This window comes from Falco naumanni, chromosome 3, assembly GCF_017639655.2.
Source record: "Falco naumanni isolate bFalNau1 chromosome 3, bFalNau1.pat, whole genome shotgun sequence".
In the NCBI taxonomy this organism is placed as follows: domain Eukaryota; kingdom Metazoa; phylum Chordata; class Aves; order Falconiformes; family Falconidae; genus Falco; species Falco naumanni.
The window spans coordinates 92,413,592-92,429,881 of NC_054056.1; the positions used below are offsets into that span (position 1 = coordinate 92,413,592).

The following is a 16,290-nucleotide window of genomic DNA, read 5'->3' on the forward strand; positions in this document are numbered from 1 at the left end:
ATTCATGTCTTGCTACTGTGCCTGTGCAACATGTGCACTTCCTCCTCTTCTGTTTGACTTCAAGTTGAAGACAAGTATCATGACAGTCCGCATCTGCCAGCAAGCAGCTATTCAGCTGCTCCAGCATTTCATATGCTAACTGCAGTGAAGTCCCATCTCTTGTCAGTTGTCCTCTAATCTTAGCGAAGATATTTTTATTCTTTTTTTTTTTTTTTTAAAGTCTCCCATCTTATCATCTATACTCAGCTCTTTCTTCCATTGCTTCCTTGTTTATGGAAGGATTTTGTCTTAAAATCCAGTGTTCTCTGTGGTCTGAAGAGCTTCATGCTGCCTGTTTGCTCTGTTGTTTAAGTGCTGGTTGCTAATCACACTTCCTGTTATAGGTCTCACCTATTACTAGGTGGCTGCTGCCAGAAGCCAGCTGTGCTGTTTGGAACAGGCTATTAATGGTATCGATTTGGAGACTGTCATTACAGGCACTGAATTTACTTAAAAGTCAAAGTACAAGATCAAAATACACATGTTTATCTGTTTTCCCCGGTAGATTTTTATTTTAAACACAAAACCTGTATTTACATTTGCAGCTTAAATACTGGAATTATTCTAATACATGACAATTCACAGGAGTTTTGCAATAGAAATAGACAAAACTTTTCTCAACATTCATAATTAGATTAAAAAGAAGACATGAAATGGGATGTGTAATTTAAATCTTCCATATCTTTTTGGATCCACTAATTGGGAGTGTTGCAATGTAGGAATACCCAGAGTGTTTATAAATTTGCAGTGTTTCTTTACAGACCCTTTTTTTCTAACAGGGTCGATTCATTGCCATTTGACAGCTGCTGTTTTGCGGGCTTCAGAAAATGAGTCAAAGTCTTCAGTATAATTCCAAGGATACGTATCAGTGCGGCAAAAGCTGATGACAACTTAAATCCCTGTTGCCAAGGATATATGGGTGTTAAACTGAGCCATGTGTGAATTTTCCAGGTCAGACTCAAGTCACAGTTACACGGAGTAACGAAGGGTGGGGGAGGCCTGGATTGACTCAGGCAGGTATTGTTCAAACAGGGAAATGCAGCAGGCTGCAAGGGGCAGTCCTGGCAGCAGTTAGCCATGCTGTGGTGTTATAGCCATGCAATCGGCCCACTCTAGAAGCCTGCCCTTCTGCAGAGTACTCTTCCCGGGAGCCGTCCTGCCCTCAGCACCAGCACTGTGTCTGTGCATCGCATCCCCTTGCACAGTGCAAGCACTCTGCCAAGTGGAGGAGGAACTCTTTGCGCATCCCAGTCCCTCCAGCCCCCAGCCTCTCTGCCAAAGCTTCCCCAACACCACAAACTATGCAGATGGAGAAAGAGCATCAGATAGGTGGGAGGGAGCTGCTGCAGCTGGTGGTTCAGTAGGTGGCATTGTTCTCTTAGAGACTGCATGAAAGCAAACCGCTCCCTACCAGAGAGGAGCACCCAGCTGCAGATTTTTTGCTGAGGGTGTGACAATAATCGAGAGGTCTGGCTTCCTGTGGTTACTTACAGCTTCTGGACCATTCTTTCAGTCTGACTTCAATTCCCTTTAACAGCTCCCATAGAGCAACTGCGCTCTTCCCAAGGGTCCCTCAGGACTCTTTACTGCCCACTGCGGTCTGTCCCAAACTGTGTGGCACTTATGGTTTTAGTCCTCTGTCTTACAAGCAGTGAGGAGAGCGAGGTCTGCTTTAAATGAACTCTGTGACAAACACTTAGCTTCAGAAAGAACAAGGCTGAGTGGGCATTCACGTACCAAATTTAGAAGAGCTGCAAAAGTTTGTGGGAGTTTCTGCTTGACAGGTGCTTTACAGATGTGATTTACTAACAGTAAGGGGTTTTCATATAAACGTAAGACTTTTCCCTCCCTGTCAGTTCATCGCCTTTCATGACACTAGTCCTTTGTAGTTTTAACACAGTTTTATAGTAATTTGGTTATAAACAAAGGCTTCCCTTCAGCATTCACTAGGAAATGCCTAAATACACTGTGCAAGAAAAGTTGTATTTTATATGGCAATATTATGCCTTACTTTTTAATAGTGATACCAAAAGAATGTGTTTCTATAAAAATGAAAATTAATGAAAAAACCATATGGAAGACAGAACTAGAGATTGGTCATCTCAAAACCCCAGGTCCCACTGCTCCCAAATGTTATAATGAGACTTCAAAATCTACCTCCAGACTTTACAACTGGCCCATCTCTCTGTTGTGGTGCCCAAAGACTGACATTTAGTCACCCAATGTCCCTAGCCATCTAGATAGAGAAAAACGGTCCATCTGGTGAGATGAAGATAAGACAGAAGCCTTTCCAGCAATATGTGTAATGCAGGCATGGCTGTGATAACCACGCTCTTGGGAGATGACCAGTCCTGTTAAACAATTTGGCTGCCCCGTGTGAGCTACTCCTAGTTTCTTGTCTTGTTAACTCTTGAGTGGGATACACAATGTAATTGTAAGAGGAGATAAGGTTAGAAAGACATGCGGGTTAGTAATCAAAAACTCCATTCAAAGACTGGTGCTCTGTTGCAGTCTCTGCACTCAGGACGACACATCAACTGTTTGTTACACACAGCCAAAGTATACTGCAAGTCTTCAGTACTGATGGCATGCAGGGAGGCACCCCCTGAGAAAGCATGTGCTCCTCCAGCAAATGCACATTTTGAAAAAAAATGAAGGAAAAATTGAAAAAAATAAATTATGTTCTCACCATACAAAATGATGATATGCAGCAGCAGAGGACTGGCCAAGGCATAGAAAAGGCTTCTGTGGCTTGAGGTGGACTATCCCTCCATGCCTTTGAATGGAGAGGGTAATTACAGCATTATTCTGGATGACGTTTATGAGGTTGCACATGATGGAAAAGGACAATAGCTTCCTGAATCCAATTTTCTTCCCACGCAAGGGTAATCACAATCTGTCCCTAAATATTGCAGTGTCCTAGTAATATATACATTTACTCCTCTATCTGGACTGCTGAAAGCATTATGCTGCTTCATTACAGAAATCCATAAACTCGTGTAAAGTTTCTTACATAGTGTCTCAAAAAGCTGGTGGCTTGAAATAAACAAGCAGTTTTGTCAAAGGAGAACAAAACATACCAACTTGAACTTTGCACTGATGATTTTGCAGCACTGAGGCCTACTTCTTCGCTGAATGGGGTTATAAATTATCTCTGAGCTATTCTGCTTCCAGTTACTCCATCTGTAATCATTCCAGTGTGGTTTCTAAAGGAAATGCATCCATATAAACATGAAAATACTTCCTGTCCATGTTGAGGGGAAGGTTTCTTGGGATTTGTTTGACAGACAACATATCATGAAATCCTTAAATAGTAATTAACTAGCACAATTTGGACAAACTTTTCAAGAAAAGCATCTGTGCATAAACCAAAGTAAAACATTTCTCATTTCATATCATTAAACATGATTTGGACGGCATATGAAGTTTTGGCCCTTACTCAGGGATTTTTTTATCTGGGGACAGAGGAAGAAGAAAAAGAAAGATGGGAAAGTTTGGGGTTTTTTTGTGGGAAGAAGAAAGAGAAAGATGGGATAGGTTTCTTGTAAACATTGCTCTGTGACTTCCTCAGAAACAGTTCTTTTGACTGGACTCATTTGACCAAAGCAGCCATTTACATTGTAAACATCCACCTCTGAAGCAGATATTTATGAGCAGTTATTTGTAAAAATTACTTCTAAAGGGCAGTTTATCTCATCTGGAAGAACATCTAACGTAGGTCAGGTGGGTAAAAATGCCTGCTGCTCTCCTGAGCACGAAGGAAGCTTCATCCAGATGGAGGTCAGCACCCTCCCCAGCTCCCTCCTGACTCTAATGGTTCTCCACATGCCCGGTCTTGGAGCTCTTTCTTCAGCCTGGACCCAGAACTGTCAAGTGAGTTTATTAGTGTGAAGACATTAACTGCAGACTGCACTGCAGGGAAGCAAGGATGCTTAGTGGGATAACAGAGGGACAGAACAAGAGAGAATGATAGACGTCTCTAAAATTATGAGTGGCAGAGGAGGTAAAGGAGGAGCGACTGCTCACTGCCTTAGCAAAAGAACTGGAGGACATTCAATGAAATAACTAGCGGCAGGTTTCATAGCAAACCAAAGGAGGTATTTGTGGGACTGCTTACCACAGGACATTGTGGGTGCCAAAAGTCAGCATGGGTTCAAATGCAAGCTAGAAAAATCAGTGGAAGAAAAATTCCTAAAAGATATGACCAGTAATTCAGCAATTCCTTGACATTCAACTTTCCAACAGTTCGGAGAATATTCTGGGCAAGTCATGACTATATATGCTTGCACTGCTCCTTCTTCATTTCTTCTGCGTTGTCTTGCACTTGTCTGTCTTCATCATCTGTCACTAATTGCTGTGATTTGGATGGACCTTTCATCTGATCCAGCAGTGCTGTCCCTACATGCACATGCTTAGCTGCAGCAGGATGAAAGCTAATCCCTACTTCTTTCTCCAGTGCTCGTCTTGTATGCAACACTTGACTGTTTCTCACCACAGAATTATTATTATTCCTGTTTCTTCACTGCTAGGAAGAAGCTGTCTCTTCTCCTGAAGGCTGTCAGTCTTTTCATACAGTCAGCATAAAGTGTATCTTCATGTTAAGGGCTTAAAGAGAAAACTCTGAATTCTCAATTTAGTTTTAATTGATGGATTTAGTTTTAATACATCCTGTTTCAGTCAATCTCTCTCCCTTGATAATCTCAGTGTGCATGATCAACTTTTCTCCAGGGCCAAATATTACCTACTTTTCTGAAGTTACCTCAGAGATGACCAGATCAGATGACCAGATCAAAGGTGCAGTTTACACCTGGAGTTTATGAACTGAATTTTTAAAAGTAGCAGAAGACCTTGGGTAACTCATTTCTGAGACATCTGAAAAGCCTGGGGCTTAAAAACTCATGGGCACTCATTGTAGAAAAACCCACATTTCTTTAGAAACTCTTGATAAACGCTACTTCTTCCCATCCTATGTACAGGAATGTTAGAAACTTTTGAAGAGTCTGCCTCAGTAAAATCAGTATATCTAGTAACTTCCAGTAAATGTTGTACAGGGAATAAAACACATGCTACATTTATAGGCTCATTTCCTTTCAAATAAAATACAAAATTAATAATGAAATCAGTGATATTTAGATCTAGTCCAGTGCTCATTGTCATACATAGTGATTCATCTGGTGCCTTGAATCTCCAAAGCTGAGCTCTGCTAAGAAGATCTGGATTTCTGAAAATTTTAAGCAAAAGATACATCTTAATTCTACATTTTTTGTAGAGGAATTATAGAGGAATGAAGGCAGGTTAATTAACTTTGATAATATATAGCTGTGGGCTGGGTTCAGGGGCGGTGGGTTGGCTGATGTGGATAATGTGTAGCTGTGGCTGGTTCCTGCTAATTACTTAAATAGCTCTAAGGACCGTATGAAGAGGAGCCCTGGCTGAAGAGAGACCAGGAAGAAGCAGAGGGAGGAGAGAGAGTGCCTTGCTACATGTAGAGGCCCAGGGAGAAGTAGGGGGCCTGGAGTTGGATGCAGCAGAGGCAAGATGCAGGGTGGGCTGGCCTGAAGAGGATGAAGAAACAGCATGGATAGTAGATGAATTTTGAAACCTTGTGGGGATTGGTGGCCGTGCTGGGGCAAGGTGTGCTAACTACTTATTGAAGTTAACCTGGTATGGGATGGTAAAAGCCTTGTTGCAGCTGGTTAGTTTTGCTAGTGCTGTGACATTTTCCTCTATAATCTCAGACTTCTCCAAAGAAAACCACATTGTCAAATGTGACAAGAAAACATTGCAAAGGGAGAATTATTCTCAGCCTTTCCTGCATAAAAAGTGAAGCAATCAGCCAGCTATAGCTGTTTAGGCACGCAGAAGTCTTCTGTTTTCCCTGGGTGATCTTCATAATATTTGCATAGTCAAAAACTCAGCAGTACACAAGAGCTGTTGAGACTATCTTGAACTGGACAGGTGGTCACATCAGCAGCCTTCCCCGTAGAGCTGTCTGTAGGCTTTCTGCTTGCTTCACTGCAGCTGAGTGTGGTTTGGGTTGCAGCTAATGGCTCCTCAAAGCACCGCGGCTGTGGGAGGAAATTCTACTCCTCTTGGCTGGGTGAATGACGGGAGAGCAGGGTAGTAAACATGAAATTAGTGAATGTGATCACATACTGTTAAAACCTCTCCAGACCGCACAATGGCATCAGATTGGTACAAGCTTGTGGTTGGTCTCAGGCTGGGATTGCTGAGATGGAGTGAACCCAGAGCAGAGGACCGGTGCAACCGAGCGTGTGCTGCTTAAAACCTCATCTTTCAATTCAGTTGTCCCTGAATCTGACACATCAGCCCTGTGCTATGCTGAGGAGAAACTTTATCCTGAATTAGGGAAGGAAAGCATGCAGTGGCAGTATTTCAGCCTGCAGCCGTGTCAGTGTTCGTCCCATCACCAGGCCAGGCACTGCACGTTGGACCGAGGCTCCCGGGTGAGGAAATACCTGTGATTCGGCGCTTTCACCTGGTCCAGCACTCTGGCAATCCTCTTGCCATCTGCCTGCCACTGTTTGCTTTGTGGTTACTCTGTCTCCCTTTTTCAGTAAAGAGAGAGTAAGACCTGAACCCACTGACATTTTGTATGTGAACTGTCGGAAAGAAAAGGCTCCTTTTGCCCCCTCTCCCTGTCTTCCCTGTGTATTTGCACAGGCCTCCCATAAGAATTCTTGGTAACCATTTGGGTGTTTGAAATGTAAAGGTCACTTCTGCAGAAGAACGGTACGTAATGCATACATATCTGTGGTGAAGAGATTGGAGTAAACGTTTCCAGACATAGGCTGAAATTTCTGCAAATATATATTTAGTTTGTAAATATTTCCACAGTGTGGTCCCTGTCTCATGCAGTCATATGCAAGTTTCATCCAAGAGGGTTTTAAATCTGTCTCAAGGTTTCCAACACCTTTTAAGTTGTTTCAAGCAATATGCCTGTTTTACAAATGGGAGACCTTCCTAAGGCAAAGTCAAACGATTTGTCAAAACACAAAAGGTCAGCAACAGGACCAGGATTAAGTTGCAGTAGTGATGACCCTAATTCCACTCAACTATTCATTGTCACCTGTCCCTGGCTATATACTGTGTATTGATGCAGTGTGAAGTCCTTAAGCATAAAAGACAGGAGTTTTTATTGAAAAGCTGAAGTTTGAGAAAACATCCCGAATGCTCACTACAAACTTCAGCACTTACCATAGAAAATTTTAATCTATAGCTCTTTTTGGCATTATCAAGTGCATTTCTGTTCTAGGTGTTAGAGAAAAGTATGTTAGAGCTGTCTTTAGCAATGTTTGTTTCTAACAGGGCATCAGCAAGGTATTTTGCCATGGGAACTCACAAAAGTTTCATATAGCTGCCAGCCAAAACGCTGTTCAGACTCAAAGCTGTTATGTGACAATTGTACCATTCCACCCAGTGGAGAATACAAGCAGCTGTGGGAAAGAGCAGCCCAAAGCTCTCTGGAGACACAGAAAGATTTCTATTGAGTTCAGTGAGTTTTGGGTGAGACCCTTAAGAATGCAGAAATAATCAATTAATCAAATATTTTAATTTACTCATACAGGACTAAGCAGATTTGCTCCTCTAGGAATGTACTAGACAAACAGATGTAAGAGCTTGAGTTCAAACAGAACTAACTGCAGCAATATGAGAAAATTTGAGGTAAATGTGAAATCAGCTGCAAAAATACGAAGTGATTATTGAAATTATGCAATCCTCCCCCCCCCCAAAAAAAAAAACTCAAACAAAAAAACCAACAAAACACAAAAAAGCGAACAAAACCCCAGCCGACAAAACCCACCTTTGAGCCAAGGGTAATTCCAAACTGTTTGAATATACAAATATTTGCTTAGGCATATTTCGAAGTAATGTCTTTAAAAACTTATTCTCCAAAGCCAGATGAACCAGGATGAAAAAAATAAGAAATGACATAAGCTTGTATTAACTGAATATGTTATAGCCACTGGCAAACTTGTATGGTAATTATTTCTTCCAGAGAAGGTCATCCTGTATCATGTGCTTTATAATAGAGAGATGCTTATGTAATATGATTATCCAAACCACTTGGATGACACCAGCTAAGTCAGGACCAGGATTTCTTATGGGTCAGTTCTGAACTATTTCTGCATTCTGTAGAATGCAGTTAGTTCTGTGTTATCTCTACAACAAGACTGCTTATCACAAAATGCTTAAATGGTATTTGGAGCAAAGCCCAGCACCCAGCACTCCCTGTCCCACTTAAGTACCCTAACCATGGGACCATATAGCAACACTTCCTCCTATTTTCTCTCTTTTCCCATAGATTATTGCATACTTGGCTTCACTGTGACAACAGGAGGGTGGAATATGGTCCTTCCCACCTAACTGAAAACCTTGTGTCTGAAGCATTCATATAGTAGATAGGAGCTGTGGGTTTGAACCCTCTTGGGTTCGGATCCCCTAGAGCTCTGATCTCACGAGTCTCTGTGCAATGCTTTTATCACCAGACAATATACAAACAGTGAGTAATGTCACCTCCTCCTCTGGCAGCATATTAAAGGAAGATGTTAAAATGCTACATGGTTTGTAACTGCAGGTAGAAGTGTTGTGAAAGAGGTTAGGAGCTTCTGTCCTTTGGATTTTAGGCATCCTATAGGACTGAACCTGGCAACCTTCTGATCGTCCAAACTTGCTTGCTGATCTATTGATAAATAGACAGAACTTCTTTTCACAGGGATCACTGAGTTCCAAAAAATGGGGGTCCTTTGTACTTACTTTTTTATACTAGTTTGTGAGTGATGATCTCAAACACACTGAAAACATTAGTTGCAGAGCATCCAAGGGAACTAACATGGAGTTTTCTCATTTCACAACAAGCAGGTAAAGAAATGCTCAGACGTAGTGCCTAGGAAGCAAAACACATCAGTTGTCCTAGTGGATATTCTGCCATGGGGATACCGTGAACCTAAAATATGCATGTATTTTTTTCCTTCATTAATTATTTTAGACTGCATCCATTCTCATTAGGTTCTTAGATAAGTGAGTTTCTGTCTAATTTTCCAGTTTCTGAATTCACCCTTTGGCTTGGTGACTGGCTTCCATTTTATGTCCCTGGAGAACATAATGTACTGCCTGAATAACTATGCTGTTTTATGTCCAAGGCACTTATCTGCTTCCATTAAACCATGTTGAGATTTAAAATTAACACAGGAGAAGGGAAGACTGCTCTGATCCAGATTCTTATCTCAGCTGCTTTGGTATGAATTCAGTGATTAGAATTCTAATGGAATTCTCCTTTTCTTGAGATTTTTGTAAACTGTTTTTTCAACAGTAAACTTGGTCTTTACTTGGTGCTTACTTGGTCCTTCAGTAAATATTTCCAACAGTAAATGGTTAAAAGCTGAGACAATTCAGGTTTTATTCATATTTCTCCCTTTCGCCAAAACAGACTTATTTGAGAAAAGATGAAAAAATTATTAAGGGAAAGTAATGGCCTGAAATTCTGTTCTTGTCAAAAATAATTAAAAGGTAGTTTTTCAGAGGCAGAGTTGCAAGATTTGTAATTATAGAGCAGTTGAAGAGTTATTCAAACTGTCATGGATGCTGAAGGATGACTGTTTAGACTTAGAGTTGACAGATGATTAAGTAACAGTCACAAAACCACATTGACTGAAAGTAAAACAGTTAAAGTAGTTTAAAGGACTTTAATGACGTGAGATACTTGGGGTCCCAGCTGGCAGCATGTATTCCACAAACTCCAAGTTCTTTCATCTGCGTGTTGTCCATCATGTTAGTTCGTCGTAACCTTTGTTTAATATCCTGTCCATATTTTCTTTGTCTGACTCAAACACTGCTAGGCAAAGGTAGTAATTTTGAATTCTGCTCATTCTACACTTACTATTTTTTATCACTATTCCGTTCATGTCAGGAAATACAAGATCAGGATATTTAAATATTTAAACACAAAAATGTGTGGGGAGTAAGCCTGTAAAGTTATTACTGATAGAACTGTTCAGACAAATAACATTTGCCAGCAATAAAGTGACCCTAAACTTCAGGATGAAACTTCTCAACCTATTTAGTGGCCTTCCCAGTTCATACCCCACATACCTTTGAATACTCCTATAGAAATCCATATGTCTTAGGATTTAGCCAGTTGCTTCTCCAAAAAGGCTCCAATAGGTATTCCTATCTTCCCTGACTTCTTGTTGAACTGTTGATAAGTGAGAAAGTGTTTTCTGAGGGTCCCTGGGGCCATCGACCCATGTATGAGTTTTGGATCCATAGAGCAAAGCAGAGCGCTCGCCTCCCAAGAAGTAAAAGCCTCCCCGGGAGGCTGTTCTCCTACCAGGCAGATTTTGTTTCACACGGGAGTGAAGGGAATGAAGAAGCTCACTCATATCAGTAAATCATCCAGGAGACCTACTGCAAATGGCAGTAACCTCAATGCTGAAGTAATAATATTGATGTAACTACAGTAGACTTAGGACAAATTGATCTAAAAGAGGATCAGAGCACAGGAGGCAGTATTGCCTTTTATTAATCAGCTCCTAGACCTGGAAGAGGGACAGCTTTATGGCTTGTGTCTGCTGTCATTTTTTGTCACACTTGATGAAATGGACTCTGAACCTGAAAGGAATGGACCACAGTCCGGGGCTTAGCATTACAAGAGTCCAATAAGATGTCTAAATCTTCACAAAGTGAATCTGATTCATTTTCAGTCATCTGTGGATCAGATTTAATTACTAATTATGTTGCTTCGTAATCAACCAATGAACATGTTTCAGTACATTTGAGAAACTAGTGCCTTTTTCAGTAACACAAGGATTTTGCTAGAAACCCTGTTATTAAACTAATGATCAGCACTAGGGGGATGATCTCAACTTTAGTGGTTTTCACAGTTTACATGCTTGAGCAGTGTGATTTATAGAGGTGACATTGCGAAATATATTTACAGTTTTTATCATAATATTTAATTGAAGTTCTATATGTTGTCCTAATTTCACTAGATAAGTAGTTTGCCATAAGCTGTTTGCACCCTTAAAAGTTGATGTGATTTATTAAGTGCTTTTCAATACAAAGCTTTTTAGATTATGTAGTGGATATGTGCATAGTATATTGCATATACAAGCTCAAACATATGGTATTAATAAAAGAGTGATGGTTCTGACAATTTCCTTTTCTAAATAATGCAGCATTTTTTATTAAGGACTGAAGATGCCAAGATAGCCATTCTGTAATCTAACATGCACAGATGTACTTGAACACATGGTCATCAACGCATGTCTGTAAACTCACATAAGTATAGTGTGAATCACCCTTGGAACTCTCCCACAAAAGCCTTATCCAAAGTCTGTTTAAATCTATAGAAAGATTCCCACTGATTTTGTTATGTTGTGGAAGAGGTCCAAAAGGGATGCGTACAGATGTTTCTTTGCAGAAGGCAGATTATCAGCTTCTTTAAGAACTGGTGAAATCCTCTCATGACAAAACTTCCATTAACTTTTTTGAGATCAGGATTTTCCCTATGTATGTTTAGACAATCAGCTTTATATGCTCTTTAATGACCAAGAAGCGATGCTGATAGATCTGGGTTTTCCATAATGAATAATTGATCTTCAGCTGCATAAAGTATCACTGCCAGTGCACTACAACTGATATTCTTACACAATATTGAGATATTTTAGGGAATGTAGACTCATTCTTCATTCAGACATCTATTTTACCCTCAGTCCCTGCTGGGATTCACAGACCAAGTGTTTCTTTGCCTTTTAATGTGCAAGCTAATTAACATCAGTACTGGTGCCACTAAAAATTGCATGGTAACTAGCATGCTTACCTAAAGAAGTAGAAATCTAGGTTCAAATCCCTCCTCTGCCCTGTGTGGCCCGAACTTGCACCTCCCACGTCCTAGGAAGCTGCCTGGACTTATATGAATAGGGATGATATATGATTAAAGCTGTCCAAATTTCTATCAGATGTTTAAGTATTCGCTGAAGGGCTTATGGGAATGTAAATCTTCCTTCTCATGGCTGAGTGCCCCAGAAGCACAAAACTGGAGATGTATTTAGCCATTGGATAATTTGTTTACCATTTGCTTTCTTTCTCCCCACCCCAAAAAAAATTATTGGCTATTCTGGGGAGACCTCAGAGAGGTTTTCAGGACTTTTCTCACTCTGGCTTAGCAGTTTGAGCACTCCTCCATGAGATGTGGTAAGCACTCTTGACAGAGGAGGGCTGCAGAATAAGCAACTACTGTCATAGCCAGTTCAAACAAATTCAAGTACCAGCAATGAATGACCTTTGGCTGAAATCAAGCTGTCACTGGTGTCAGTAAGAAATGAGAAGAAATCATGTTTTCCTTTGTAAAAACAGGCACACAAGTGGAGCAGGAGGAACTTCAAACTAATACTGTTTCATTTTCTAACTATTCTTCTCCTTACTAATTTACTCTTGTTAATTTTTAGGACGAGGCCTTAAGGGTTTTCTTTTCTGTAAATTTTATCAGCTGGCTTCTTTTTAAAAAGCTATAACCTTTCTTTCCTTTCCTGCAGGTCCTGTTGCCACCATATGATGATCCTGTGAACGGAGCTGCTAAAGATCCACCACCACCTTATGTGTCGGCATAAGTGCGAGTGTGCTGTGTACCTAGGCAGGATAGCTTTTTTTTCAGACATTGGAGCAATAGTTTGATAATTTCACTTCCAGGATATAACCTCTATGGGTTAATACATTGCTGTTTTGCTGACATATTGAAACCTAAATGTATGATTAAAATCCTGTAGATAGTTTTAATAATTTGCTGCATCTACAGTAGTGTTTCAGAAACTAGTGAACTAGTTTCAGAACAATTCTGGGTAGCACTAAGGTTATAGTAGTCACTGAATAGCTTTTTCCACCATGTCTGACATGCAGTGCTAGAGAACATAGAATTGCATTCTCAATCAGGTTCAGAGTGTAACTTTCTTTTTTTCATTTGTAAAACTTCCAAAGCATTACAAATGTGTTTCTCAGATGCCCACTTTCACCTTCAGAATACAGACCAAGTCCAAAAAAGTGACATTCCACTTCATTCCTGTTCTGCAAGAATTTATTAAGTTATTATGCTGTGAAGGGTGATGATTGCAAGGAGAAGAATGAGTCTTATGCACTATTCTCATCAACCTGGCTAATGGGAAAAAAATTTAATTGGGAAGAATAAGTATGGGAAATGAGAGTAGACAGAGCACTCTGTGATGTGTAGCAAGCCAGAACCTATGGTCTACACGGATTCACTTTGTCCTAGCCTGCAACCATTCTAACGCTCAAAAAACCAAAAGAGTTCCTACCAACTTGTGGTAATTTTCTTTTCTGGCCTACTCACTTTTTTTTTCCCCAGCAACTTCATATATAGTATTTTGAGGTCACAAAATCCCTGCTTTTAAAGTCCCATGGTTAGGTAACAAAGCTGCATCTTTCCCACTCAATATGCAAATATTTTCCCATTGGAATGTGCCTGTAAATATTGCAACGTTCTGCTAAGTGTGAGCTAAATTATGCAGATTATAAGATATATGTTCCCAACCTATGGGAAACTTATGCATGGAACTTCCTTGAGCATTAGCAGATACGTTCTGCGTGTTTCTCATATACATCAACATGGGAGTTTTAGATTCCTTTTATGACTGAACTGGTTGTGCCGAGAATCTTTCTTATGGGACTCATCCATCCATGAATGCTTGTGTGAGGTATTTATTTCTTCCCAGAGAAGTGCCTCCTGCACATGTAACTTTTTGTTGTTGATTAAGGTTCCACTTTTAATTGAAAAGGAACAGGAAAAGGGAATATAATGCATGTCTCTACCTCTCATCATTTCTCCCTGTGTTGTCTCCTCTACATTTGGGGTGATTGAACAGCCTGAAGCCAGACTGATGCCCTTGCAACCACCCCAGGTAAAGGGCAGTGCAGAGCTGAGCCACAGTTTGGACGGGCACCAGAAGAAATCAAGGTGCTGTCTCTCCTGTGGCTGGGCTGGCATGTGAATCCATACCCTTCTTAAGGAGGACACCTGTACTAACCTTTAGTGCATTGACTCCATTCCGCACACTAAAGAAGAGTGGAGCTTTTCCTGCCTTTTTCTGGAAAAGAGCTTTCCAGGGGAGCGCAGGACCAACAACTTATTTTCATGGAGGTTGCAACTGTGTGACCATCCTTGCAGAGACCAGGGAAGGAAGGGCCAGACTTTCTGCCTGTGTCTTCCACACCCCTGGGAAAAGACAGGTCCCCAGCTGTTTGCTGGAATTTTACTCCAGGGTTCATCTACTCTGAAACCAAACAAAGCAATGCTTTTGACTGAACCAATCCTGAAGTCCATCCATTGATCTCTGTCACAGTCCTATTGCTTCCTTCAGAATAACTCTGTGTATTATTATCTCATTACAATTCTCTTCAGGAATCAGTCTGAATTTGGGGGTTGGGCTGGCTGGCTGGGCTTCTGAGCTTCATTTTCTTTCATTCTTGACAGATTTGTGAAGGATTTTAAATAGTCATCTGTTTGAGAAAAGCTGGTTGTAAATACATTGCATCTGTGTATACAAACTTCTCTACAATAAAAGGGTGTTTCCTCAAGACTATGGAAATAATTTTTGCTGATCTTCCGAGTACAAACATACGCGAATTCCTGTCCAGCCAATCTGATATGGCAGGATTTTCTTTGTAAATTACCTAATCGACAGTTTTGCAGTCCACTCACCAGTCCATTCACCAGCTTTCCCTCCATACTGTATAAATGGAGAATAGAACACTAAGTTCTATAATTTACTGTATGATAAAAACAAGAGATAATTCAAGCTTTTAGTTTATTGTCCAGAACTGCAGGCAGTTTTCTGAATCTGATGAAGTGTGTGATACAGAACTGGGCTATGCTGAGCTACACCAAAAGTTGGGGCTTCTTTTTCTCCACATCATTATAGGGATAATGTTGTGCTAATTCACATGAAATTTATGTAGGCTTTAGCTTGTCTTACTAAGGAATCAAGACTTCTTCACATATACCATACGTGCGTAAGTGCAAGTACATGTGTCCTGCCAGTACTCCTAATACATTTTGGATTTTGTCCAGTTTGAGTTAAAAGAGGGCAGGGAGGTTATGGTATTAAACCCATGACATTCCTGCACATACTGTAGATGGCAGCTGGTAGGAGGGAGCAGATAATATAATACAAGCTCCACTCTGCTGACATATCAGAGGATCTACATGGGAGACGAGTTCCCCTGCTCCCAAAGGAAAAGAAGATTCTCAGGGTTATGTGAAGAGACATGAACTCCAGCTGAAGGTTCTTTATCCTCAGGTGTTGAATTTATTCTCCAATTCCATGTCTCATCCTGGGATTTCACACCACAGCTTTACTGTAATGATTTTTTAATAGTCAGTCATCACTGAACACAAAAACCCACTAAAAACTCAGCTTCTTAATTTCCTGTGCTTTGTGAACTGCTTGCTCCTAACAATGCTTTTTTCACTATTTCTTGATTTTTTTTTCCTTTCTCCCAGATATTAGCAGCATGTGCTTACTCAAATTCTATGCTGTTATCTTATATTCTAATATAGCAGTTTATTAATAATTCTAGTAAATTAAGAGTGGAAAGAAAATATTTTCAGGGTATGCTGACATGGATCATCATAAATACAGGGACAAAACCAGCAAGTAAGAATTTAAACCTTGATAGTACCAGAAATATAAGTAGATCTTTTGCTGAAATATTGTAATTTGTTTAAATATCTGTTATATGCATTGCAGGCTCCACAAATCCTACACATGCTAAGGCACAAATCCCATTTCTCTCCTCTGTGCCTGACGCTCTTATTCCTGATGGAATAGTGCAAGTTCCCTTTGTTGTATACTCATCCATGTATTGTACTGGAGAAAGCAAAGACGAATTTTTAGTGGTGACCCACCAGTGTGGTGTATGTGCTTGTAAGTACATTAAATATTCTAAAACAATTATTAATGACCATTATTTTAGGTGTTAGCCTGTAACTGTACTTCTGTACTTCTTTGGAAAGACTTCTGGTTAGTAAAAAAAATTCAGACTTGATACATTACCAAAGGCCATACCAGACCGACTTATGGCCAGAGAAAAGCTTGGCAAGGAAGCAGTGGGACTGATAACTAGTCTGAAACAAATTATAAATTCTGTGCTTTCAAAATAGGGCATTCCTCACCGCTACCCCACGGGCCAAAGTATAGCAGCTAGGGACACCATGGA

The 16,290-nt window shown here is 40.4% G+C and overlaps 1 protein-coding gene across 1 annotated transcript in view; it reads left to right on the top strand.

Moving 5' to 3' along the window:
* LAPTM4B (lysosomal protein transmembrane 4 beta) overlaps window positions 1-14,649 on the top strand; it is a 62,084-nt gene extending 47,435 nt beyond the window's left edge. The window contains exon 7 of the mRNA XM_040587662.1: window positions 12,597-14,649. Within this exon, the coding sequence (XP_040443596.1) occupies window positions 12,597-12,671 (75 nt within the window). The 3' untranslated portion in view covers window positions 12,672-14,649. The remainder of the gene's footprint in view (window positions 1-12,596) is intronic.
* The last annotated feature ends 1,641 nt before the right edge of the window (window positions 14,650-16,290 follow it).